At 44.2% G+C, this 27031-nt stretch overlaps 1 protein-coding gene across 1 annotated transcript in view; it reads left to right on the forward strand.

The window, feature by feature from the left end:
• LOC133446173 (trichohyalin-like) overlaps window positions 1-27031 on the forward strand; it is a 35233-nt gene extending 8202 nt beyond the window's left edge. The window contains 27 exon segments of the mRNA XM_061724088.1: window positions 1610-1687; window positions 1789-1859; window positions 1947-2082; window positions 2157-2263; window positions 3529-3888; window positions 3966-4092; window positions 5391-5528; window positions 5611-5759; window positions 5913-6062; window positions 6618-6696; window positions 9162-9239; window positions 9319-9465; window positions 9540-9649; window positions 9733-9775; window positions 9777-9875; window positions 9959-10152; window positions 10283-10410; window positions 11868-11962; window positions 12038-14572; window positions 16216-16347; window positions 18530-19666; window positions 19740-19835; window positions 21659-21808; window positions 24000-24149; window positions 25074-25145; window positions 25239-25301; window positions 25387-27031. Of these exon segments, the coding sequence (XP_061580072.1) occupies window positions 1610-1687; window positions 1789-1859; window positions 1947-2082; window positions 2157-2263; window positions 3529-3888; window positions 3966-4092; window positions 5391-5528; window positions 5611-5759; window positions 5913-6062; window positions 6618-6696; window positions 9162-9239; window positions 9319-9465; window positions 9540-9649; window positions 9733-9775; window positions 9777-9875; window positions 9959-10152; window positions 10283-10410; window positions 11868-11962; window positions 12038-14572; window positions 16216-16347; window positions 18530-19666; window positions 19740-19835; window positions 21659-21808; window positions 24000-24149; window positions 25074-25145; window positions 25239-25301; window positions 25387-25611 (6849 nt within the window). The 3' untranslated portion in view covers window positions 25612-27031.

Here is a 27031-nt window from a genome sequence, read left to right on the forward strand (position 1 = left end):
TGGACCATCAGCTGGTTTAGGTACCGAGAGGATCCTTCTGGATCTCTGCCCTGAACTGGACCAGCTGCTCCGGTTCAGACCAACATGATGCTTTCAGCTGAAGCTGCTGACAGATCGGACATCTCTGTCACCATGACGACCGTATGGGACGAGTACTGGAGATTAAAGCCAAATCCTTAAAATATCCCATAACTGTCTGAACAGACAAACATTAAGACGCAATTTGCAGCGAAGAACCGGTTCTATGAAGTTGTCTTTTTAAAATAAAACTAACATATCTCTGAAAGGTTGGCTGGTAGGAACTGACTCAGCAACATATGAATAACGTTTTATTGAATGTTTTGGCGACTTTCAGAGTCTGATATCGAGTCAGCTGCAGGTGCTGCAGGACTCCAGAAAGCGCTTCTCCGGTGATGGAGTCCAGGACCGAGACCGGTCTCTCCTCCTGGCGGCTGCAACACTCCGAGTTACAGCGACTTTGTTCTTTATTTCTCACGTTTGCACCTCTATATAATCACATTGGCACAACTTGTCTTTATTTCTGCAGCAGAGGAATCAGATTGTGATGTTTCATGAGTGTTGTGCTCCTGCATATACGCTCAATTCCACGTTGATTGTGATGTTCAAAGAAAAGTGCATGGATTTGGGTGTACGCACAGTTTTGAGAATCTGAATTTTTTTTTTGCGTACACAAGATTCACGTTGAAATCCATGCACTCTTTGTACATGAGGCTCCTGGACACTTCCAGCTTGAGGAGTCGCAGCACTATTTTCTGTACTGATTCTTAAGATGGGACAATGCATATTAATGAACACTACATTAGGCAGTGTAAATACACCGGGTTTTAGCAGAAATGCTAGTTTCCACCCGCAGTACCACAGAAAACAAAAACAGTTCAGTCAAACAATACAATCAAACAAGGGAACAAACATAAAACATACATAGTAGCAAAATATATTTAGCAGCATTTAAAAGCAGTATGGATTGTATCTTAAAGTGACTTGAGCAAAAAAATGCATATTACGATAATGAAATACCAGCTATGGTAATATTATGGTATTGAGAGTATCCAAGTTGTGTAACACACAGTACAAAGTGTGTGTTGCATTGTACATTGCCCTAGTACGTACAAATTAAAACAGTAAAAAAAAAACAAAAAAAAACCAGATAATTAACATTAAAACAAACTACACAAGTTTAAGCCTGGTTGTGATGACAGTGTTGTTCCTCCAATAGCCATGATTTAAAATGTTTGGTAAAAGAGGTCAGAGTCGGAAGTTCACATATCGTGCTTGGTATTGCATTCCAGAATGCCAAAAGTTCATGCCAATATATATATTTTCTGTGTGTAGCTGTACTCGGCATCTCAAGCGTGATGGTGATGATTGAAGGTATAAGTGAATGATAACGTGAATTATAAAAATAGAAATATACAGGTGTCACAACATTACTTTTTATGTGGCAGAATAAGTTTAGAGGTGAGTATTTTGTAGGGTACTTTAAATGATATGGTATACTGCTAAAAATATGTTTGCGTCAAAAATTCGAGAAAGAAGCTGCAACTAGTTTTATTTCTGTATGTTTGACTGACGGAGCATAAACCTGCAGGTGGTAGAGTACAGAGATCGATGTCAGCGCCTGGATCTCCAGCTGCAGGATGAACAGGCCCAGCTGCTCAACACTGAGGTCAGTAGTGCTGCTTTAGTACCGCTGTGGTACTTGTACACAGCACCTGCGGTCTGACAGTAGAACTGCATCTGCTCAGCTGCTCTGTGTTTCTGTCGCAGCGGAGGGTCAGAGACGAACACAGCGACTCTCTGGAGAGCGCCCTCATCAGGCTGGAGGAGGAGCAGCAGAGGTGTGTATCTGTGTGTTTTGCGGTGGATTGAAGCCCCGTGAGGTTCAACGTGTGTGTGTGTGTGTGTGTGTGTGTGTGTCTCTTCAGGTCAATCAGTCTGGCAGAGACCAACTCTCTCCTGCGAGAGCAGCTCAGCCAATCAGAGCAGGCCAACCAGGTCCTGAGAGCAGACGTCCAGGGTCTGGCAAGAGCTGTGGAGGAGGCGGAGCAGAGAGAGAAGGAGGTGTGTGGATGGTTTAGTTTTATAGGTGGACGGTCACACGAAGCCAGCTTTAGTTAAATGCTGTGTTTGTTTAGAGTCGGTGGGGTCACATGGATCAGGAGCAGGAACGATGGCTGTCAGTGTGGAGGTCTATGGTCGCTCTGAGGAGACATTGCCACACCGTGAAGACTGCGGCCGACAGGTGAGGCTCCCAGAAACCCAGAGCTGTGCGTCCAATCAGATCTCTGCCTTCACACAAATCCGGAAGCAGCACTGAAGTTAGCAATCGAATATATTGACAGTTGTTTTAAACCAACCAAATAAAATTTGCATCGACATTAATTGAAAGTCTTGAGTTTAGTGTCACCGTCATCTAGGGGTGGGTATTGGGAAGGACCTCACGATACGATACGCATCACGATACTTGAGCCACGATACGATACACATTGCGATATCCCGATTATGCGATATCCCGATTATTATATTCTACATAGTTCACCGAAAAATTTAAGAATGCATTACACATCTTAAAATCCAAGTTGTATATATGTACATCAGATGATAGTGATGGATCTTAAAATCCGAGTTGCACGTTCATCAGATTATAGTGACAATTCATGGGACAAACTGAGTCAAAACAATGTTTTATTATAACTATACAAGCTAAAGTTACAACATATTTGTATATGTTTTTCATATTATTTACATCATATGAAATTAACATTAAATTTAGTATGAGGTTGCTTTAATTATGTGGCAAATGATAATAAACACAAGAAAGATGGTACTAAAACCAAGGACAGGCACAGTGATCAGTCAGTATAGATATAAATCCATAAATAAATAAACCTCTGTCCATTATTTTTCATTTTTTTAAGGACAGGCAATTGTGTTATATAAAAAATAAATTATAAAATGAAATAAAACGTGAAATAAAACCTGAGCTCAGTGCAGGGCCCTCCCAGGGTTGGTAGAGAGTGGCAATGCCCAGGATTGTCACTTAGGTAGGAGCACTGGGTGATAAAATGGGAAAAAGATCGGGGATAAAAAATAAAAAAAAAATCGATATTCAAATTTTGAATATCGATATTGAATCGGCTGGAAAAGTATCGCGATATATTGCCATATCGATATTTTTGCCCACCCCCACCGTCATCGTCGTCACCTGGCCAAGATCAGGTTTACTTCAACATCCCCCGAGTTACTTTCAGTTTCCTCTCTTTCATGAAGCTGGAACCAGTTTAATTGAATCAATCGATCAAAAAACAGCCTCATAAGTTGTTGACCAACTCACAAGCCCCGCCCCCTTTTCCCTATCAACTCTAACACATGTAAACATTCCAGTTTTATTCTTTTTCCAGTTGCCACAAAGTTATCAAGTAGCCTAATTAACACGATTTGAAAGTGGATAACGTTAATTGATCAACATAATCAGTTTCCTGCTGAACCACCTGTTTGTTTCTGCAGGGATCTTTGGGAGCTGAGGGCGGAATTTTCTCGTCTCTCCTCGACTCTTCTCTCCAACTGTGACTCCGTCTGCCTGAGGCTCAGCGCTCCCCACAACAATCTTTCCTCGTCCTCCGTGCCGCCCCTTCTTCTCCTCCCTGACCTCCCTCCCCTCTCCCCCTCCAGTCCTCCCCTGTCCTCCACAGTGGTCCCCCATCTGCCGGACTCCTCGGGTTCCCTTCCTCCTACCTTCTCCCCCCCAACACTGGGAAGCTTTTCCATTAGAGAGTTGGAGATCAGAGAGGAGGAGGAGGATAAGGAGACAGCGACATCAGAGTTGAAGCGTCTCCATGAGACAGAAGTGTTGCAGCTGAAGGACAGGTGACCGTTCATCCTGATGTTCAGGAAGATTCAGGCTCTGCACCTCCTTCACCTTCTCCTCTGCTCGTCTCTGCTAGGATTGTGGAGCTCAATCACTCACTGGAGCTCGTGGAGAGTCAGAGGAAGGAGAAAGAGATGGAGGTGGAGATACACAGAGACGCAGAGAGGAGTCTGGAGTCTGTGAGTCGGGCTGTGATCAGACTGGTGAGTGTGCTGGAGACAACCTTTGACTTTCCACCCTGATGCCAACCTGGAAGTATGAAAAATATGCAGTTAATTAACTGGCCACTAGGGGCAAACACGAGTTCAACATAGTTTTGGGGCTCCCTTGCCCTTTATTATGAAGCGAGAGAGAGAGAGAGCAAGAGAAAGCGAAGAAAGGCTGATTGAACAAGATCCGAGGACCACTCGGATGTCAGTGCAGTGCTAAGTAGTAAAATGATGACGGGTAGCCATTGGCTGTGCCGCAAAATAATCAAGGGACCCGCCATAATTAACATAAATGTATTGCTTTATATCATTTTACCTGATGAAGTAGAAAAACAAAGGGTTGGACACTTTAACATGAAGATCAATAGAGATAAAGTCACTCTAGCAGGTGGAGCCAGCTTCGACTGACGCGGTGACACCACCAGAGGTGGACAGAGTACTCCACCCCAGTACTTGAGTAAGAGTACAAATACTACTGGTCAAAATTTACTCCGTTACAAGTAAAAGTAGCTCAGTCAAAATATTACTCAAGTAAGAGTAGAAAAGTACTTGCTTTTAAAGGTACTTAAGTATCCAAAAGTAAATGCTTTTAAATTTACTTTAAGTAAAAGTAAGAGTAAGAGTAAATTTCTTATTTTCCACATCAGTAAATTACTATATTTTTTCTAAATTAATTTAAGGATCTTTTAACTCTTGTTTCTGAGAATTAACTCTTTGAAACCAGCTGCACTGATGTGCTGCTTTTAGAACCACAATGTTATATAAAACCTGCAGAAACACCAAAAACAAATCAAATGAATGGGATCATAAGAGGACAGCAGATGATGCAGAGGTTATTGTCTTTCTTCTCCTGACGCAGGCGTAGCCGTTGTTGCGGCTCTGTCTTGACAAACGCAGGCTACTTTGGCGGTATCGTTTTGAGGAGGCTTGACGTATTTCCGCTTTACGTACATCCCAGTGGAGAGCGTGCACTGTGATAGGTCTCCTCCTTTGACAAAAACAGCTTGTGTCCAATAGGATTTTAGGGAAGAAGAAAAAAGAGCAGACCTGAAAGTAACGAGTACTTTTCAGCCTTCCTAGAAATTTACTCGAGTAAAAGTAAAAATATTTGTCTTGGAAATGTATTCAAGTAAGAGTAATAAGTACCAAAATAATCTAATACTCAAGTAAAGTACAAATCCTCTGGATATGTACTTAATGACAGTACTCAAGTAAATTTACTCTGTTACTGTCCACCACTGGACACCACTGCATAAGAACTTATGGATGACAGGAGTTGTGTTTGTGTTCAGTCCAGAGTCCTGAGCAGCAGCAACAGTCGGTCTCCGAGCGTCTCCCCCGACGCTGTCCTCGGCCTGGACCTGTCCTCCCTGCTGTCTGTCCTGTCACAGGCTGAGAGCGCCCTGCAGTGGAGACACGAGGAGCTGCAGGTCGGCAACAGCAGCAGTTTCAGCTGCAGAAATCAGACGTAGCAGAGATCTGTCTCACTCCTGATGTGTGTCTGTGTGCTAGGGGGCGGGGCTAGATTTGCGGCGGCTTGGCGAAGAGAAAGCGGCGCTGGAGCTCCGACTGAAACATCTGGTGGATGACAACCAGCAGCTGCACACACATGCAAAACACACACAGCAGGAGCTCACACACACTCTGGACATCCTGAGCAGGTACACACACACACACACACACACACACACACACACACACACACACACACACACACACACACACACTGAACAGGAGCTGAAAGTCGGCTCTCACGATGTTAATGGATCGGTTTACTCTGTTCATTCATATATAAGCTTGTGTGTGTCCGTCAGAGAGAAGGAGGCGTCATCCTCCCTACGTTTCCAGGTGGAGGAGGTGCAGCAGAGGGAGGAGGAAGGGAAGAGGGAGAACGACAGACTGAGGAGAGAGAGAGACAGACAGGAAGAGAGACACCGACAGCTGGAGACAGAAACACAGAGACGGTAATCTACTCTACTAGAGGGTTTTACCTCCAGCCATCTCAGTCTAACTCAGGAAGTAGCTCCTCTGGGATCAATCATGGGACAGCTACTATTCACTTTTTATATCAACAGCATTGATTAACAAGATTCACCTCTCTATTCTCTATTATGCTGACGATAATGTCATCTACTGTGCTACTTCTACACCTAATCAGGCTTTACATCAGGGAGGCCCAATTCCAGTCCTTGAGGACCAGAATTGAACCTCTCTACATCAATAACAGAAACCATGTTCAACAAGTTAAAACTCAACCTAAATGTTTGAAAAAGCAAAACGCATGATGCTTTCAAAGGTAAATTCAAAAACACTGAATCTTCCATCTGAGACACTGGGGCTGAGCTGCGAGTTCGGATTAATGACGTTCTCTTTTGCTCTTCAACTTTTATCTTAAGAATCAATGCTTGCCTTTGTTTTGAGGCTGAAAACAAAACCATGCTCTCAGCTGCTTCTGGGCTCCAGCTAAGAGGAACTGCTGTAAACCGTAGAGTCCTTCTGACAGCTGCTCTCTGTTTCAGAGTTGAGACGGAGCTGCTGGAGAACGTTCAGCTGACGGAGAGAGAAACTCTGCACCGAATGGAGATCCACAGTCTGAAGGTAGAATCCTGGCAACCTGAAACCATGCCGACCCAGAAAGTCCAACACACCTGCAGCTCTGACGCAGCTCTGCTGAGGGATGCCTGTGGTCTCCTTAAGCGGCTTTCACATAGAGGGCGCACAGCGGCAGCTGCCGCCGGTTTCCCCATTCATTGTGTATGTGCTGCCGCCGCGCAAGGGCGCAGGGGTCTGCCGCCGAGCTCGGTGGCGCGCAACAGGGCGCAGGCTGCCGCTGTGAATTGAACATTTTTTAATTTCACCGTGCGCCCTGTGACGACATCTCGGCGGTGTCCAATAGGAGAGAAGGTGGTGGAGGGAGAAAAAATAGATCAGAGACGATCAACATGGAAGAAAGAATGATCTTGGCTGTGAGTCTGTGAGGAGCTGTGGGATGAGACTGCAGGCCTATCGGGACATCAATAAAAAGGGACAAAAGTGGAGCGAAATCTCACAGAATTTGGACACACCTGGTGTGTTTAAAAGTGGTAGAAATGTGATATTCTTTTGCTCCTTTAACAATACAATTTTAATTTAAAATAAAATATAGCATTTCCATGCCTCATATCAGGATCAATTGAATCATTTATCAATATATGGTTATGAAAAGACTATGTACTTTTGTAAACTGAAGCACTACATGTCCACTCAGTATAAAATCTAGATGACTGACATGAGCTAAAAAACAACAACATAGTTCATAAAGGTTTTTTAATAAAAATATGTTTTTAACTATTTAACTATTTTTAACTAAGTGGATGACTTGAAGAAAAAATGGAAAAACTTGAGGGACAGATATATAAAGGAGAGGAAGGGAGGCCAGGCGTTCAGCTGCAGTGATGAAGCCTGAAGTTGGTTGATCCTGCTGAGGCTCCAACTGTAGGGCTGCAACTAACGACTATTTTAATAGTCGACTAGTCCCCGACTATTGAAACGATTAGTCGACTAATCGGATAATTAGCAAAAAAAAATTAAATTTACTATGAGGTTGCATTAATTATGTGGCAAATGATAATAAACACAAGAAAGATGGCACTAGAGCCCTGCTATAGCGGGACTGTTTTCTTCATCCTGCTCCGGCTGAATTTCTGACCATTACCGCCCGCAACGTATGTGTTACACTCCGCCCCTCCCGCAAAACTCATGAATTCATGCCCGCACGGCGCACAATAAAGATGCATTGTTTTAGTGTCTTCTCCCGTCCCACAAGAGAAAAGTCCAGACAAATCTATCTGATTTAATGTTAACATGATCATTGTGGAGCTTCATGAATAATTGACAGTTCATAGGCACCTGACTGAAAGTTAGACGCAAATCCATCAATTGTCATCAGCGCACAAGCCTTTTTTCGCCTTTCGCGCTGCATCAATTATGTGATTGAGGTTATAACGAGAGTAGGCTGTGAGTGGCTCAAATAGTACTAATAAATAACATAAAATAAACAAAGTTTAGAATGAAACGAAATAATTTAACAAATGAATCGCTTGGCTATTACATTGCTGTGGAGGGAAAGAAAGCTGCTGACCGACTGCGGTCCCGTGCGTCGCTCTTCCAAAATGCGCCACAGACACTAAACGCAGTTTCTCCAAATATCTGACTTAATTTAATACTTTGTCAGGCATAACGTTAAAGCTTTCTTTTAAAGCCAAAATACGCTTAATATCTTACCAAGGCGAGTCCGTTTCGTTCAACACTCCGACGTGCTTTCTCTTCAAACGCATTACAGACGTGCTCCCGTGAAAAGCAACGTCGGCTTTGCAAACCTTGCAAGTCATCTTTTTATTCACCGTATCGAGGCTAAAATGCTCCCAAACTTTTGAAGTTTTATTACCCGCAGCTGCACCGAGACGCAGACTCCGCAGAGATTGTATTGAAGTGAGACGCCTCACTCCATTGGAAAAACACGTCTGGCGACAATTGTCGACAATGGAATTCATTGTCGACAATTTTGATTATCGATTTTTGTCGACAACGTCGACGAATCGTTGCAGCCCTATCCAACTGTCCCCAACAGGCTGTCAAACTGCTCCCTGTTCAGCCTGAAGACCTGGTCATCATGGAGCTGTAGCTCCCGAACAAGCCTGTATTCCCCCAAATCCTGTCTTCTCGTGAGGATTTCATGGACCCTCCTTGCTGCTGCTGCTGCTCGTCTCCTCCTCCTCAGAAGAACTAAAGCCAGGGCTTTTCTTTGAAGCAGGGACAAATACATTTTGCAAACCGAGCTGTAGCTACTGTACATCCAAACGAATGGGAAAACGGCACCAGACCGGAAAAACTTTTTTCGGTCGCCAAGCAACTTGCAACAAATATGTACGCGATGCGCGCGCTGCTCTGCGCCGAGTCTGCGCCCACTCGCGGCCGAGTCTGCGCCCACCCCGGCGGTTTCCGTGGCGCAAACCGCGTTCTATGTGAAAGCCGCTTTACTGTTTGGTTGTTTCATGTTTTTCTTCGCTACCGTGCTCCTGCAGGGGGCGCTGGAAAGGGAACAGCTGGACAGGCAAAAGGCAGAAGAAGAAGCTGCCGATGTCAGAGACGCCCTCCAGAAGGTTGAGATGTTTCTGAGCAGAAGTCTTTCACCTGCAACCAAACCCTGCTCTCCTGACAGCTCCACCTGTCTCCATCCAGTCCAGGGAGAAGGAGTTGCTGCTGGCGTCCTCGGAGGGTGTGTTGAGGCGGGAGGTGGAGGAGGGACGCGATGCTCTGGAGAAGATGTCTGCCCTGAACTCTGCTCTGGTTTCAGACAAGAGAGGGTTGAACCAGCAGCTTCTGCAGGTAAGACATCTGGGAAGACACCTGAGCTTCTCACCGTGTCTCCATCACATCGGCCTGCTCCTGTTTGTTTCCAGCTGGAAGGTGAGCTGGCAGACAGCCAATCACACCTGCAGACTCTGAGGTCAGAGGTCAGCTCCCTGCAGAGAGACGTCAGAACCCTGAACACCGACTGCAACCTCCTCAGGTGAGTTCACACGCCTGCGACCCAAGTAAACCTCTTAATCCAGACTCAGTGCGTGACTGAAGATCTTCTCTGCTGTTGCTCAGAGCACAGAGGGAGACGGAGGCTGATGTCATCCGTCAGCTGAGAGGCCCAACAGTCTGAGATGGAGAGAACCTTGGAGGAGAGGGAGAGACAACTGCTCTCCTTGCAGGAGGAGAGACACACTGATGGGCATCAGCTGGAGGAGGTAAAGAGGAGGTGGCCGTCATGTGACCATTTCATGTGAAGCGTCACGATGCATCATGTCTGAAGAGTTTGCTTGCTACTCAGCTGTCCTCCCAGCATGCCTCAGTGCATCAGGAGCTGAAGGAGGCGCAAGAGAGAGCATGTCAGCTAGAGGAGGCCGTGAAGAGGAGGGACAGACAGCAGGAGGACCAGGAGAGGGAGAACAGGAGGCTGCAGGGGGAGCAGGAGAGCCTGCAGAGGTGTCGGGAGCAGCTGGAGGACGAGCTGCAGGAGCTCAGGTACCAAACGTGGGGAGTTCTAGCTCCGTGGACCCACACCGAATCTGTTTGAAGGAGCCCTTTTTATGAAATAACCCATATAACCCAGGTGTGTTTCTACCTGACTGTCTCTCTCTCTCTCTCCCTGCAGGTCTCTGTCAGTGTCTCTCCACCAGCAGCTCAGTCAGCAGCAGAAGCAGCTGTCAGAGTCGGAGGTGGAGCGATGCCAGCTGACCACACACATCCACACGCTGCAACAGGCCAAAGAAACATTACATGGTAACACTGAAAAAAATAAATCTAAGCGCATGTAAATATAACATATTTTTAAATCTGTGATATTAACAATTAAAAAGGAAGTTTGTTGCTTTACATGAATACATCTAGTTTTGAACTTAAACTGCATTTGTTCAAAAAACAAGACATTGTGCATTTTTTCCGAGCTTGAGGCTGGATTGAGGCAGGATTTATGAAAAAAATTCGTATACATTTTAAGTTTTCTAGTTATAATGTCAGATGAAGCGTTCCAAACCAAAAAGAATGAGCCCTCTAGTGCAGTGTTTCTCAATCCTGGTCCTCGAGTACCACTGTCCTGCATGTTTTAGATGCTACCCTGCTTCAGCACACGTGATACAAGTACCTGTGTCATCAACAGAACTGTGCAGACCTTGGTGACAAGCTAATTAGGACCTTTAATTAGAATCAGGTGTGTTGGTGCAGGGAAACATCTAAAACATGCAGGACAGTGGTACTCGAGGACCAGGATTGAGAAACACTGCTCTAGTGTATCTCTCCTTTGCCTTGAACAGGCTGTGTGCTGCAAAATTTGATGCAATTCGGGCCCAAATTTCCCGCGCTGGGCTGCGGATGTGACGTCACATGACGCTGCATGCACGTTCTCCCCGTTCTCCCGTGCCGGCGTCACTGTTGGCTGCAGTACCCCCGACGGCCGTCGTGGTGAAGGGTGGTGCTAGAGAGTCTAATTTCTTAAAAGGAGCCTCAAGCTCCTTAAACAAGCAGTATTTATGTGAATCCCAGGCAATCTTTTGATTTACACACAAACAACAAGCAAAGATCTTGTTGTAGTTACCTTTTCCTTTAACAATTTTAATCTATTGGGCAGATTGACCAACGTTTAGATGAAACATGCTTTATTTGTTTAAGTAGAACACCACAGTAAAAAATATCTTGCTTGATCTACCTTTAAAAATTAAGGCAACTTTTTCATTTTAATGTAGATCAAGAAAGACTAGTCTTTGTATAAACTACAAAATTTTTAGTATGTACAAAATTCATTTTTTCCCTTTTTCTTTCTCTTTTTTCCTTTTTTTGTTTATTTTTTTAGTTTTTTTCCTTTTTTTCTTTTTTTTCCTTTTTTGTTTTTATTTTAAATTCTTTTTTCTTTTTTTTTCTTTTTTTTTAATTTTTAAAGTGAACTTAATTTTGATAAATAAAGTAAACTTAACACAATTAAGTTGACTGTACTTGCAAAGTGTATTATTTATATACAAAAAATTAAGTAGTTTATACAAAGACTAGTCTTTCTTGATCTACATAATAATCTCATGCAAAAAGTTGCCTTAATTATTTTAAGTAGATCAAGCACAATATTTGTATCAGTGAACCCTCACCCTCTCACCCTCTCACCCTCTCACCCTCTCACCCTCCACGTCTCCAGTGTGAGGAGCTTTGCTCGTAGAGCCGCCGGAGTAACACGAACACGTTTGTGTCTGCAGGAGAGATCGAGTGTCTGAGAGGAGAACTACAGCGAGAGACCTCCAGGAGAGAAGATGAGAGGGAGACGAGCAAGAGGAGCGAGGAGCAGAGGGAGGTGCTGATGAAGGAGGTGGAGGACCTGCAGAGGAGGAGGTCAAAGCAGGAAGAAGAGAGGAGGGAGGAGAGGGAGGTGCTGATGAAGGAGGTGGAGGACCTGCAGAGGAGGAGGTCAAAGCAGGAAGAAGAGAGGAGGGAGGAGAGGGAGGCCTGGCAGCGAGAAAGAGAGGCTCTGAGTGAGGAGCTGGGGATGAAAGACGGAGAGCTGGAGGCACTGAGGAGACGCGTCGGAGGACTGACGGAGGAGACGGAGGAGAGGCAAAGGGAGGTGGAGGCACTGAGGAAGGAGGTGACTCAGAAAGAGACTCATATCAGCCTCCTGATGGAAAAAATACAGGGAGTGGAGGGGGAGAGGGAGAAACTGGAGGAGGAGGCAAAGAGGATGGAGATGAGACTGAAAGAGGAGGAGGTGAAGAGGAAGGAGGAAGAGATGCAGAAGGACGGAGAGACTGAAGCACTTTGTGACCGGATAGAGAAATTAGAACAAGAAAAGGAGGAAAGAGAGATGGAGGTGCAGCAGCTGAGGAGAGAAGCGGTGGAGGAAGAGGAGAGATGGAGGACACGGGAGGAGGAGATTAAGACACTGAGAAGAGAAATCTATGTATTAGAGGAGGACAGAGAGGCTGAAATGAGACAGAGGAAGAGGCTGAAAGAGGAGATGGAGGAGGTGGTGGGGAGACTCAACAAAAAGGTGGGCGAGGGGGAGCTGCTGAGAGTGAGGCTCAACGTAGCCCAGGAGGAACGGGAGGAGATGAAGGAGGAGGTGGAGCGGAGGGAGCGCAGCCTGGAGCGACAGATGAATGCGGTAAGAGAGCGGGAGGAGGAGGTGGAGAAGCTGAAGGAGCATCTGAGGCTGGCCGCGGAGCGGGCGGAGGAGGGAGAGAGGGAGCGCCGGGAGATTCAGACCCGTCTGAAACAGAAGGAGTTGAGGGAGGAGCAGCTGGAGTCGCTGCTGAGGGAAACGCGAGGGCTCCTGGAGCGAGAGGCGACAGAGAGAGGGGAACAAGACGACAGGATTTCCTTCCAGACCGAGGAGTTGAAGGAGGTGCGGTTAGAGAGGGAGGAAGCGAGGCGGAAGGCCAAGGAGTGGGAGGAGGCCCATGACAGGCTTCAGGAGGAGGTGAAGGACTGGCAGGAGAAGGAAGATCACAGCGTGAAAGAGGTGGCAAAACTCAAATGTGGCCTAAAGGTGCAGGATGAAGAGGTCCATCTGCTGAGGAGCATGCTGGAGGAGAGGGAGGAGGAGAGGAGGGAAAGGGAGGCACTGGGGAGAAGCGAGAGGGAGAGGAGGAAAAGGCTGGACAAGAAGCTGGATGAGGTGGAGGAGGAGAAGAGCAGGCTGGAGGAGAAAGTGAGGGATGTGGAGGAGGAACTGGAGAGAGACAGGGGGGAGAGGAGGAGATTACAAGACAGACTGGGAGAAGTAGAGAAGGAGGTGAAGGACCAGAGAGAGGAACTGAGGAGGACGATGGAAGACGAGAGGAAGCTGGAGAACAAACTGAAGGAGACCCAGGAGGGGGTCCGAGGAGAAAGGGATGAGCTGAGGAGGACGAGGGAGGAAAAGAGGAGGCTGGAAGACAAACTTGTAATGAAGGAGAAGGAACTGGAGGAACAGAGGGAGGCGCTTAGGGGTCAAGAGGAGGAAAAAAGGAGGCTGGAGGATGAAGTGAGGGAGGTGAAAGAGGAGGGAGGGATGCTGTTCAAGGTGGAGGAGAGTAGGAGGTTGAGAGTCAGGGAGCTGGAGGAGGAGAAGACGGGACTCTCAGTAGAACTGAGGAGGAAGGAGAGGGAGGTGACGGCTCTCAGAGAGGAGGTGCAGAGAGAAAGGAGCAGGGCACAAGAGGAGCTGAGGGGGAGCACAAAAGAGCTGGCTGCGCTCAGAGAGGAGCTCCTCAAGGAACAGAGGGAGATGCAAGCAGGGGAGGAGAAGCTGAGGAGGTCTGAGAGGGAGGTGACGGCTCTCAGAGAGGAGGTGAGTCGAAAGCAGAGGGAGAAGGAGGACACACAAGAAGGGATGGCAACCTTCAAGGTGGAGGTTCAGCTGGAGCATAAGAGGAGGCAAGAGGAGTGGAGTTTGAAGGAGCTGCTGAGCAGCAACAGGGCTGAGGAGGTCCAGGAGGAGCTCAGGAGGAGCAACAGGGAGGTGTCCGAATTGAGGGAGGAGCTTGATAAAGAACGAGGAGAGACTAAAGAGGTCCAGGAGGGGCTGACGAAGAGCAGGGAGGAGGTGGAGGAGAAGCTGAGGAGGACCAGAACTGAGTTGTCAGACATCACAGAGGAGGCAGAGAGGGAACTGAAGGAGAAGGAGGAGACGAAAGAAAAGTTAACAGAGGCCGAGCGGGAGGTAGCGACTCTCAGAGAGGAAATGCAGGAGGTGGCGAGGAGGAGCGGGATGGAGGTGGCGCTTCTTAAAGGGGAAGTACAGAAAGAGCAGAGGGAGAGAAAAGAGTCGCAGGAGGAGCTGAAGAAGAGGAGAGGACATGTGACCGTCCTTGAAGAGGAGCTGCAGAAGGAGCGCAGGAGGACGGAGGAGGTGCAGGAGGAGCTGGGGGGAGTGACGCGCAGCATGGAGGTGATGGGGGAGAACCTGAGCTCCCTGCAGAGTCAGGTAACAAAACCCACAAGTGCTGCCCCTGCTGGCAGAAACAACTTAACTTAAATCCGTCTGTTAGGATCCAAGCGTTGTAACCGTGATTAGATTCACACGGAGCGAATACGTACGGGACCGACATCCTAGCTAACAGCGAGCATCGCTGGGGGCTTTCAGACTAGTTCAGGTCTGATGTGGTCGACCTGGACAGCTCCACAATCCCAATGTGGCTGCAGCCCACAAACCTCAGTAACCTTTCACATGGCAGGGCGTTAAGTGTGTTTGCACCGCGTCAGTAATAGAAGCTGAACTTTTCACCGACTCAAACGGTTCCCAGAATTCATCAGAGCTTTAACTCACAGCTCTACCGGCAGTGGTGGACAGTAATGGAGTAAATTTACTTGAGTACTGTACTTAAGTACATATCCAGAGGATTTGTACTTTACTTGAGTATTAGATTTCTTTGGTACTTATTACTCTTACTTGAATACATTTCCAAGACAAATATTTTTACTTTTACTCGAGTAAATTTATAGGAAGGCTGAAAAGTACTCGTTACTTTCAGGTCTGCTCTTTTTTCTTCTTCCCTAAAATCCTATTGGACAAAAGCTGTTTTTGTCAAAGGAGGAGACCTATCACAGTGCACGCTCTCCACTGGGATGTACGTAAAGCGGAAATACGTCAAGCCTCCTCAAAACGATACCGCCAAAGTAGCCTGCGTTTGTCAAGACAGAGCCGCAACAATGGCTACAACATTGAGTTATTGAAAGCAGAGATGTAGTTTTTTGTAAAGCAGTGGTCTCTGAGGGGGATCCAGACTTAGTTGGATGGTGCAGGTTCATTTGGTTTCAGTTCATGATTGTTAATAAACTCTGCATCATCTGCTGTCCTCTTATGATCCCATTCATTTGATTTGTTTTTGGTGTTTCTGCAGGTTTTATATAACATTGTGGTTCTAAAAGCAGCACATCAGTGCAGCTGGTTTCAAAGAGTTAATTCTCAGAAACAAGAGTTAAAAGATCCTTAAATTAATTTAGAAAAAATATAGTCATTTACTGATGTGGAAAATAAGAAATTTACTCTTACTCTTACTTTTACTTAAAGTAAATTTAAAAGCATTTACTTTTGGATACTTAAGTACCTTTAAAAGCAAGTACTTTTCTACTCTTACTCGAGTAATATTTTGACCGAGCTACTTTTACTTGTAACGGAGTAAATTTTGACCAGTAGTATTTGTACTCTTACTCAAGTACTGGGGTCGAGTACTCTGTCCACCTCTGTCTACCGGTGAGGTTTGGGCCTCCTCTCTCCTTCAAAGTCTGGCATGTGAGCAGAAACCAGTAAAAGCTCCAGGAGCCAAAGGAAACCAGTGTTTCCCTTTGTGGAAGTACTTTCAGTGTCCATGACGACTAAATTAGGTTTACGCTCTGAAATTGTTACAAACATCTTGTGTTCATCTGACTGTAGTAAACCAAAACAGCGGGATGCTGCAGCTACACAATAAGATGCTTATTTGGGACACCACAGATTTAACTGTGGGTGTTTTCTTGACTCTAATTTCCTCGTGTCTCACCTCATCCTCTTCGTTCCTTGTGGAAAGAGCTGAGGCTGCACAGTTGATGATTAGGAATCATGACATGAGATGAAGGTTTGTCTTTCAGGTGTCTGATCTGAGAAGCAGCAGAGAGAGAGCAAGACACGAGGTGAAGGAGAAGGAGGAGCAGCAGCAGCAGATGAAGGAGGGTCTGAGGGTGGCGCTGGAGGAGATGACCAAGCTGAAGGGCCTCCTGCAGGTACAGCGCCTCCTGCTGGACGCCAGCATGTCACACAACCTGCACTGTTTCTTTAGCAGACGCTGTCAGACATCTGCTGTCACTGACTGCGTTTACATGCACTCAATAACCCTTTTAAAACCCGAATATTAGCAATAACCCGAATTTGCACGGCCATGTAAACACCAATAACCCCTTTGAATAACCTGAATTTGCTCATATTCCAGTTTTTAAAAACCTGAATATGACCCCATGGTTACTCCTTTTAAAACCCGAATATTCGGTCATGTAAACGCCAAACGGAATATCCCGATCAAACGGAACATGAATATCTTTTCTGCGCATGCTCTGTTCGCAAGGAATCCACGTCTTTTGAGTCCAGGAAGTTCTTATAAACACGGAGAAACGCAAGACCACACCACACTTTTTGAGTGAGGAGGAGACTAATCATTTTATAAATGTAATGAAGGATATGAACATTTCTGCATTTGTAGACGGTAGAAAGTACGGGGATAGTGAGATTTACAAGAAGGTGAGCGAAAAGTTGCGCAAAGCAACATTTGTTTGGAATTTGGATACAGGAAGAAGAAGCGGAAATGACGGGAATTGCGTCATGACGTTCTCCGCACATCGCTGGTTTGATCCAGATATCCTGAATTACCATGTAAACAGGGATAACCCTGTTTGCTCACAGATGTAAACGGAATATTCCGAATGTTTCAGTAACCGGAATATTAGCAATAACCCGAATTTTGACTGCATGTAAACGTAGTCACTGATGATGTCAGAAGAGGTTTCTTCTCCCCGTTCATTAGTTTCCTAGACTGTGTCCACTTGAACATTTTGAAGTTTGAAAAACAAGCGGTGGATACTGAAACACCAACGATGTCACCGTAGTAACTATAAACTATGCAGTAGTTCATCCACTGAATGAATTGTGTAAATATATATCAGTTCAACTTTTGATTATACTAAAATGCCTAATGTTTGTTAAAACACTGATGTCATCAAACATGCATATGATGACTGATTATTTCTGCGATAATTGTTATTATTATCGGTGGTGCAGTGTGACGTCAGTCTGATGGTTAATTATTCATATAAATGAGGGGAAATAGAGCGAGTAAACGTAACTTTACAGGGTCTTGCTAGTTCAGCAGAGCACGTCTCAGTTTTCTGACTCATAATCTTTGATCATCATCCTCCTTCTTTTAATTAAAATAATTTATATGATCGTCAGAATAAAAAAAGTATATATCCGTTAACATTTTTAACATTTCCCGGTACCAGGTCCATCAAGCTCAGGGGATTAATGAGCAGATAGTTTTTTTTTAACATGTTTCTTTATTGGGTCGTCCATGTAATGCATATTACACAATAAACATTTTTTTAAAGGATTCGACAGTATACCCCGTTTTATATTTTACCACACACACAAAAAAAACAAAAAAAAAACAAGTAAAATAAATAAGGACACAAAACTTAACATAACAAACACCCCAAAACACACACACACTGCAAAATACGTAATTATAAACAGGTCCCAAAGTAAGTACCAATTACCAATCAAACTCTGACTGAAGACAATAATAATAGGAAAAATAAAGTAATAAAATAAAATACAGGACACACAAAACAACAACAAAAAAATATGAATAAATAAAAAAAATAAATAAATAAAATGAAATAAGATAAATAAATAAAAATTAAAATAAACAGACATAAGAGGAACCCTAAAAAAATAGACATGGTTAGCAATATCATACTTCCCTATAATTAAATTAAAACAAATTAAATTAATCTTCCAAGGATGCCAAAGATATAACAAAAAAAAAAAAATAGGTTCCCAAATATAAGAAAACTTATCAGAGCAACCCCTAATACCGTATTTAATGTTCTCTAAATATAAAAAGGACATCAGGTCTTTCAACCAAGAATTGGGAAATGGAGGTTTTTGGTCCTTCCATTGAAGTAGAATACGTCTACGAGCTACAGGATAGGAAAAAGCAATTATATTAATCTCCTTCTTAGTAAAACTATTAAAATCTTCAGGTACACCAAAAATAGAAATTAAAGGGCTAGAAACCACCGGTTTATTAAGGGCTTTTGAGAGAGTATTATAGAAAGATGACCAAAATTAACACAGCTTTGAGCAGATTGTTTTTAGTTGAATCTGAATTAAACTCAGTTCTGTATTTACTAGGAAAGTCACGCAGAGGGAGAACGACTGAAGAGCATGTTGGTGCAGAAGAAGGAGGAGGTGGACAAGATCCGAGAGGAGAACCTGCACGCTTTCAGAGAGGAGCTGGAGGAGAAGGGAGGAGAGCTGGAGGAGCTGAGAGCCAGAGTCAAGGCTCTGGAGAGGAGGAGGAGGGAGATGATGGAGCAGCTGGAGAACACAGAGGAGAAGAGAAAAGAGGCTGAGGAGTGGTGGAGGAGTCGAGTGGAAGAAGTGGAGAAGGAGGAGGAGATGAAACAGAATGCTCTTACTACAGAAATCCAGATGCTCAAAAGGAGACAGAGTGAGCTGGAGAAGGTGAGGGAGGAGAGGGAGAGGGAGGTGGAGGAGAGCAGAACCGAGCTGAGCAGACTCAGGTTCTCGTTGGAGGAGCAAAAAGCACAGATCTCCTCTGTGACTGAAGCGGAGGAGCTGAGAGCTAGAATCAAGGCTCTGGAGAGGAGAAGGAAGGAGATGATGGATCAGCTGGAGAAGGGAGAGGAGAGGAGGAAGGAGTCTGAGGAGATGTGGAGGAGCAGGGTGGAAGAAGTGGAGAAGGACGAGGAGGTGAAACAGAATGCTCTCACCTCAGAAATCCAGACTCTCAAAAGGAGACAGGAAGAGCTGGAGAAGGAGAAGAAGGAGGCAAAGATGGAGGTGGAGGAGGCAAAGAAGGAGCTGAAGGAGAGCAGAACCGAGCTGAGCAGCGTCAGATCCTTGTTGGAGGATCAAAAAACACAGATCTCCTCATTGAGTGAAGCGGAGGAGCTGAGAGCTAGAATCAAGGCTCTGGAGAGGAGAAGGAAGGAGATGATGGATCAGCTGGAGAAGGGAGAGGAGAGGAGGAGGGAGGCTGAGGAGATGTGGAGGAGCAGGGTGGAAGAAGTGGAGAAGGACGAGGAGGTGAAACAGAATGCTCTCACCTCAGAAATCCATATGCTCAAAATGAAACAGGAAGAGCTGGAGAAGGAGCGGGAGAAGGCAAAGATGGAGGTGGAGGAGAGCAGAACCGAGCTGAGCAGGGTCAGATCCTTGTTGGAGGATCAAAAAACACAGATCCCCTCAGTGACTGAGGAGGAGACGGATGGGCGAATGAGAAAAGACCAGAGAGGAAGAGGAGAGGTGAGTCCTAAAGTGAAAACACTCCTGAACCAACTGGTTTTTAAGGAATATTGAAATTATGTTTCCTGTGCAGCAGCAGGAGGAAAAAGGTGAGAACAAGGAGCAGGTTTCCTCTCTGGTGCAGGAGCAGGAGGAGCTCAGGAAGATGCTTCAACAGAGGGAGGCTGAGGTAACTGAATATTTCACTTCTCTTCATCGGACCTCCTCCCACTGTAAAACTTTTCTTCTTGTGTTTAAATGTAAAGTCACAACTAGGGATGGGCGATATTTTACCGTTCATGATATACCGTCAAAAAAATTCCCCACGGTAAGAATTTGTCATCTCGCGATAAAAACGATAAATTCCCGTTGATGACGTTTTTGTGTTAAGCCGGATTTATGGAAGGAAGGAAGGAAGGAAGGAAGGAAGGAAGGAAGGAAGGAAGGAAGGAAGGAAGGAAGGAAGGAAGGAAGGAAGGAAGGAAGGAAGGAAGGAAGGAAGGAAGGAAGGAAGGAAGGAAGGAAGGAAGGAAGGAAGGAAGGAAGGAAGGAAGGAAGGAAGGAAGGAAGGAAGGAAGGAAGAAATGAGCCTGAAAGAAAGAAATGAGCCTGAAAGAAAGAAATGAGCCTGAAAGAAAGAAAGAAAGAAAGAAATGAGCCTGAAAGAAAGAAAGAAAGAAAGAAATGAGCCTGAAAGAAAGAAAGAAAGAAAGAAATGAGCCTGAAAGAAAGAAAGAAAGAAAGAAATGAGCCTGAAAGAAAGAAAGAAAGAAAGAAATGAGCCTGAAAGAAAGAAAGAAAGAAAGAAATGAGCCTGAAAGAAAGAAAGAAAGAAAGAAAGAAAGAAATGAGCCTGAAAGAAAGAAAGAAAGAAATGAGCCTGAAAGAAAGAAAGAAAGAAAGAAAGAAAGAAAGAAAGAAATGAGCCTGAAAGAAAGAAAGAAAGAAAGAAAGAAAGAAAGAAAGAAAGAAATGAGCCTGAAAGAAAGAAAGAAAGAAAGAAAGAAAGAAAGAAATGAGCCTGAAAGAAAGAAAGAAAGAAAGAAAGAAAGAAATGAGCCTGAAAGAAAGAAAGAAAGAAAGAAAGAAAGAAATGAGCCTGAAAGAAAGAAAGAAAGAAAGAAAGAAAGAAAGAAAGAAAGAAAGAAAGAAAGAAATGAGCCTGAAAGAAAGAAAGAAAGAAATGAGCCTGAAAGAAAGAAAGAAAGAAATGAGCCTGAAAGAAAGAAAGAAAGAAAGAAAGAAAGAAAGAAAGAAAGAAAGAAAGAAAGAAAGAAAGAAAGAAAGAAAGAAAGAAAGAAAGAAAGAAAGAAAGAAAGAAAGAAAGAAAGAAATGAGCCTGAAAGAAAGAAAGAAAGAAAGAAAGAAAGAAAGAAAGAAAGAAATGAGCCTGAAAGAAAGAAAGAAAGAAAGAAAGAAAGAAAGAAAGAAAGAAAGAAAGAAAGAAATGAGCCTGAAAGAAAGAAAGAAAGAAAGAAAGAAAGAAAGAAAGAAATGAGCCAGAAAGAAAGAAAGAAATGAGCCAGAAAGAAAGAAAGAAAGAAAGAAAGAAAGAAAGAAAGAAATGAGCAAGAAAGAAAGAAGTTTTGCAGTACAGGTGTACTAATTTAATTGTTTTTTATTAATTCAATTTAATTGGTGTAGTTTTGTTAGTCTAGGTTTTTTTATCGTCATTTTTATCGTTATCGGGATAAATGCCAGAAATGATCGTGATACATTTTTTAGTCCATACCGCCCATCCCTAGTCACAACACAGATCTGCTGGATGATCTTTTTTTATTTTGTCTTTATCTGCTAAGACATTTTTGATCCTTATTGAATGTGATGGTTGTTGATTATGATGAATGTTGTTTACGATGGTGGTTGATTGTGATGATTGTTATGATGGTTGTTGAATGTAGTTAGGGTTGTTGATTGTGATCATTGCTGTTTATGATGGTTGATGGTTATGATGGTTGTTGGTCACGATGGTTGTATTTCATGATAGTTGTTGCTTGTGATGCTGCTCTGCAGGTATACAGTCTGACTCAGAGGACTGAGGAACTGGAGAGAGACAGGGATCGAATCCGATTGGCTCTGGAGCAAACGGAGGCAGTTATGATTGGCCGAAGAGAGCGAGCTCAACAGGAACTGAGCCCAGGGACAGGGTCTAATCCAGACCAGGTCAGTGTGTCAAATTCTTAATCGGTTTGAAATCTTCTTTCAGTCAGAAGTCAAAAACATAACAGCAGGATGTTGATTGTGGTTTGATTTTTACACACATGCAATGGGGCAAAAAAGGCATTTAGTCGGACACCAGTTGTGCAAGTTCTCCCACTTAAAAAGATAAGAGAGGCCTGTAATTTTCATCACAGGTATATCTCAACTATGAGACAAAATGAAAAAAAAAATAATCCAGAAAATCACGTTGTCTGATTTTTAAAGAATGTATTTGCAAATTATAGTGGAAAATAAGTACTGTATTTGGTCAATAACAAAGGTTCATCTCAATACTTTGTTATATACCTTTTGTTGTCGATGACAGAGTTCAAACGTTTTCTGTAAGTCTTCACAAGGTTTTTTTATTATTATTATTATTTCGTTTATTTCGGCATGTTTATATAGACACATTTCATCTCCAGAACATTATACATTGCATACTCAGCACATGACGAAAAGGGTACGGGAGAAGCTGACGCTTATCAAAGTCCCGCCCCGTTCTATGTAAGATTCATGATCACATCAACAACAGAATTCAGTAAGATACATAGTTTACCACATAGCAATTTGTCTAATTTCATTCTTCACAGTCCAGATAGCATGTATGTTTGTACACGTGTCCAGTCCACTCATCCTGATCACCGTTCCTGTGATTTACTACTGTGTCCACTGTACAGTTATTTTTATGTCCAAGTCTCTTTTTGCATGCAATCCACTTTGCAATGGAGGTGCGTGTGTCAATGCAGATTTTGATTAGTCGCTGTCCTCTGGCTCTCTAGCCGCCACAGCCTTTGCCCCCTCCGCTCGTTTTCCCTCACTGTTGCTGGTATTTTGGTCCATTCCTCCATGCAGATCTCCTCTAGAGCAGTGATGATTTGGGGCTGTCGTTGGGCAACACAGACTTTCAACTCCCTCCAAAGATTTTCTATGGGGTTGAGATCTGGAGACTGGCTAGGCCACTCCAGGACCTTGAAATGTTTCTTAAAAAGCCACTCCTTCGTTGCCTGGGCGATGTGTTTGGGATTATTGTCATTGCTGAAAGACCCAGACATGTTTCATCTTCAATGCCCTTGCTGATGGAAGGAGGTTTTCACTCAAAATCTCACGATACATGGCCCCATTCATTCTTTCCCTACACGGATCAGCCGTCCTGGTCCCTTGGCAGAAAACCATCCCCAAAGCATGATCTTTCCACCCCCATGCTTCACAGTAGGTTTGGTGTTCTTTGGATGTAACTCAGCTTTCTTTCTCCTCCAAACACCACAAGTTGTGTTTCTACCAAAAAGTGATATATTTTGGTTTCATTTGACCGTATAACATTCTCCCAATCCTCTTCTGCATCATCCAAATGCTCTCTAGCAAACTTCACACTGGCCTGGACACTGGCTGAAGGAGGGACACATGTACCTTTGGTTCCTTTGTTACTCTGGTCCCAGCTCTCTGCAGGTCATTCACTTGGTCCCATGTGTGGATCCGGGATTTTAACTCACCGTTCTTGTGATCATTTTTACCCCACGGGGTGAGATCTTTCATGGAGCCCCAGATGGAGGGAGATTATCAGTGTCTTGTATGTCTTCCGTTATCTAATAATTGCCCCCATAGTTGATTTCTTCACACCAAGCTGCTTACCTATTGCAGATTCAGTCTTCCCAGCCTGGTGCAGCTCTACAATTTAGTTTCTCACATCCTTTGACAGCTCTTTGGTCTTGGCCATAGTGGAGTTTGGAGTGTGACTGTTTGAGGTTGTGGACAGGTGTCTTTTATACTGATAACCAGTTAAAACAGGTGCCATTAATACAGGTAACGAGTGGAGGACAGAGGAGCCTCTTAAAGAAGAAGTTACAGGTCTGTGAAAGCCAGAAATCTAGCTTATTTATAGGTGACCAAATACTTATTTTACAGAGGAATTTACCAATTAATTCAGTAAAAATCCTACAATGTGATTTCCTGGATTATTTCCCCCCATTCTGTCTCTCATAGTTGAAGTGTACCTATGATGGAAATTACAGGTACTGTATATCTCATCTTTTTAAGTGGGAGAACTTGCACACTTGGTGGCTGACTAAATACTTGTTTGCCCCACTGTACGTCTGGGGCACCTGCCTGACCAAAGACTTAAAAAAAGAAAGATTGATAAGTGTGTGTGTCTCCACAGGCTGTGGGAGACAGGCTGCTGGTCCTACAGCGTCTGGTGGCTGAACTGGAGGTGGACCAGAAACGACTGACCAAGAAGAACACCCATCTGGAAAACCAGAAAGACAAGCTGAAGAGAGACAGAGACGCTCTGAGAGACACACTGAGACGGGTACGTGCCTTAAACCTGTAATCTGAGACGGGTACATACCGTAGACCTGTAATCTGAGACGGGTACGTGCCTTAGAACACCTGATCTGACACAAACTTTTAAAGGAATAATGCTATTCTTGTGGTTCGTTTCATGACAGCAATCAACGTAACAGCTGAACAATTAATATGTTTTAAAAAACATATTTTTGGCAGTTTTTGAGGTAGTTGATGCTTTATAAATTCTGATGATCTCTCATGTCCTCTGGTGGGAGTTTGTGTGTGTTCTCCTTCACTTCTCCTCACTACACAAAGCTCAAAGCTACGTGTTCAGTGTGAGTTTACTGTAATATCTAACTTTGCACATGTGTCGGACTCCAGTCCTCGAGCCCCCCCTGTCCTGCATGTTTTAGATGTTTCCCTGCTTCAGCACACCGTGATACAAGTACCTGTGTCATCAACAGAGATGTACAGACTTTGATGACAAGCTGGTGACGACCGTTAATTTGAATCAGGTGTGTTGATCCAGGGAAACATCTAAAACATGCAGGACTGCAGCCCTCGAGGATTGGAGTCCGACACCCCTGATCTAATGTATCAAACCGTACACCCCGGGGAAGGTCTCATCGTCTGCTTTTAGAAGCCGTTTGAATATATGAATATCATTCAACTGTTTAGGAGTCTCTGAGAAGCTCATGATACGTGTGACACGCTGGTGAATCCCAACTATAGTTGTTTATGGATATGAAATAGATCCATAGAGACCAAAACCTGCTCTCTGAAGCAGTATGGAGATCTATGGAGACTCACTCACCTCTAGGAGTCATTCAAGGAACTGAACATATCGCTACTTGGGCCACACACACACACACACACACGCACACATGTTTTGATGTCATGTTCTGTGTTTGTAGAATGTTATTTTTGATGAACTTGTGCGTCTCAGGTGGAGGAGGAACGTTCAAGTCTCAGAGAAAAACCTGCCGACAGTCGGGGATCTCAGGGGAGACACGTACAGGTGCGTCTGTGACACCTGTTGTGCGTTGGAGGTTTATGTTCTTCAAAAATAACAGTGATCATTCGATGGAAACATTATTGTGTGTGTGTTCAGGAGTCACCGGTCACCACAGACGAAGAACAGCTGCGGAGAAGAGTGAGTGAGCTGGAGGATCAGGTGAGAGCGGTACAGAAGAAGAGCTTCAGATGTTTTGAGCTGTTGATCAGGTCCCTGACGATGTCACCGTGTCTCCTCCCTCCAGGTGAGTCAGCTCCGTCACTCATTGGCCGTGGAGCAGCAGCAGAAGGCGGAGTTTATCCAGAAGTCGTCCAGAAACTCTCAGTGGCTGCTCTCCCTGAGACACGACCTCAACGATTCGTTGGCCGCCGTCACCCGCCGCCCAGTCCCGTCCGTCCTGGAGTCTGAGACGCAGCGACTGGACCGCAGCCTGAGGGAGGAGGAGCTTAGGTTGTCCCTCAGCCATTAGTAGCTGCTCCCAGATGAGAAATAAAGCTTCGACCAAAATATTTAAACCTGAATTGCCTCAGAGCCAGCCTGCTGTTGTCATGGAAACCTATTCTGTCACATGTTGAGCGGCTCCCCATTCCTCATGTTAAGCCTGGAGACCAGTTGCTGTGACTCTGAGACCAAACCGGTGGTCCTCCATCCAGTCAGATGACAGGAACTGGACCTTTAACCAAACAAAGGCAGATAAAAGCAGACGGAACAAAGTTTGAAGGGAAAATCAAACCAAAGTGGGACACGTGAATGTCAACAGGACGTAAATTCAAGATACAACACTCACTGGAATCAATATACCGTATTTTCTGGACTATAAGCCGCTACTTTTTTCATAGGTTTTCAACCGTGCGGCTTATACAAAGGTGCAGCTATTCTGTGGATTTTTCTTCCACCGCTCGGGCGCTCTAACCAGAATTAGAATCAAAACTAAGACAAAATAAATGCAAAGAAGAATATGCTACTTCTTCTTTAGCAGATAGAAGTAGGTAGAAGCAGATTTCAAACAGATAAATAGATAAATAAATACCGGTTTTCTCTTGGTTCTGTCCCATTTTAATCAGCAAAGTATAATAAAAGACATAAAAGACACTGTTAGGAAAGGATCTATTTAGGTACAAACATGTACATCATTTACAGTTCAAAATCATTATCTACATGTAGTAAGTATCTAATCTAACAACATAAATATCTGCGGCTTGCATATCTTTTTTTTTTTAAATAGAGCGGATGCGGCTTATATACAGGTGCGGCTTATATTCCAGAAAATACGGTAATTGTTCACTGATTCAATAGTTCAGACATGAGCCAGAGACGTGGCACCTCAGGGGCCGCTCAGACCAGTTACAGTGTTTCTGCAGGTTCCTGCTCTCAGACCAGGTGGTTTGAGTCTCCGCTGATTCAACACCGGTGATGTTCACCAATGAAAACGTGACAAAAGGAGGTGAACTCAGCTCTCACAAACAGAGGATTTTATTCAGAAGCATGAAGTTAACCTGCTGCAGCCAGATCTGTCAGTCACCGTCCACATCAGAGACGACCAGCTGGATCCAAAGAAGCCTCAGGAACTGAACCAGGAACTGAATCTAGGTCAAATCCAGGTCTACAGATGTGGAGCAGCATCTGCCTCAGGAACTGTTTACATGTTTACTTCTGTTGGATCAGTTACTGCACAGAGCTGTTATTGATCAGTTCTGTCAGATTCATGTTTAGGATCCAAGGAACGTTTACTCATTATTTATTCTTTTGTGTTTGTTTTTCATTATAATAATAATATTATTATTATGTTATTGTATTTTTACTTCCGAACACACTGCACTACTTTTCCCACAATCCTCCATGCTGAGGCCAGGCATCAGCTCTGTTACAAGTTCAATAAAGGGAAAGTT

Source organism: Cololabis saira, chromosome 6 (assembly GCF_033807715.1).
Source record: "Cololabis saira isolate AMF1-May2022 chromosome 6, fColSai1.1, whole genome shotgun sequence".
Taxonomy (NCBI): Eukaryota; Metazoa; Chordata; class Actinopteri; order Beloniformes; family Belonidae; genus Cololabis; species Cololabis saira.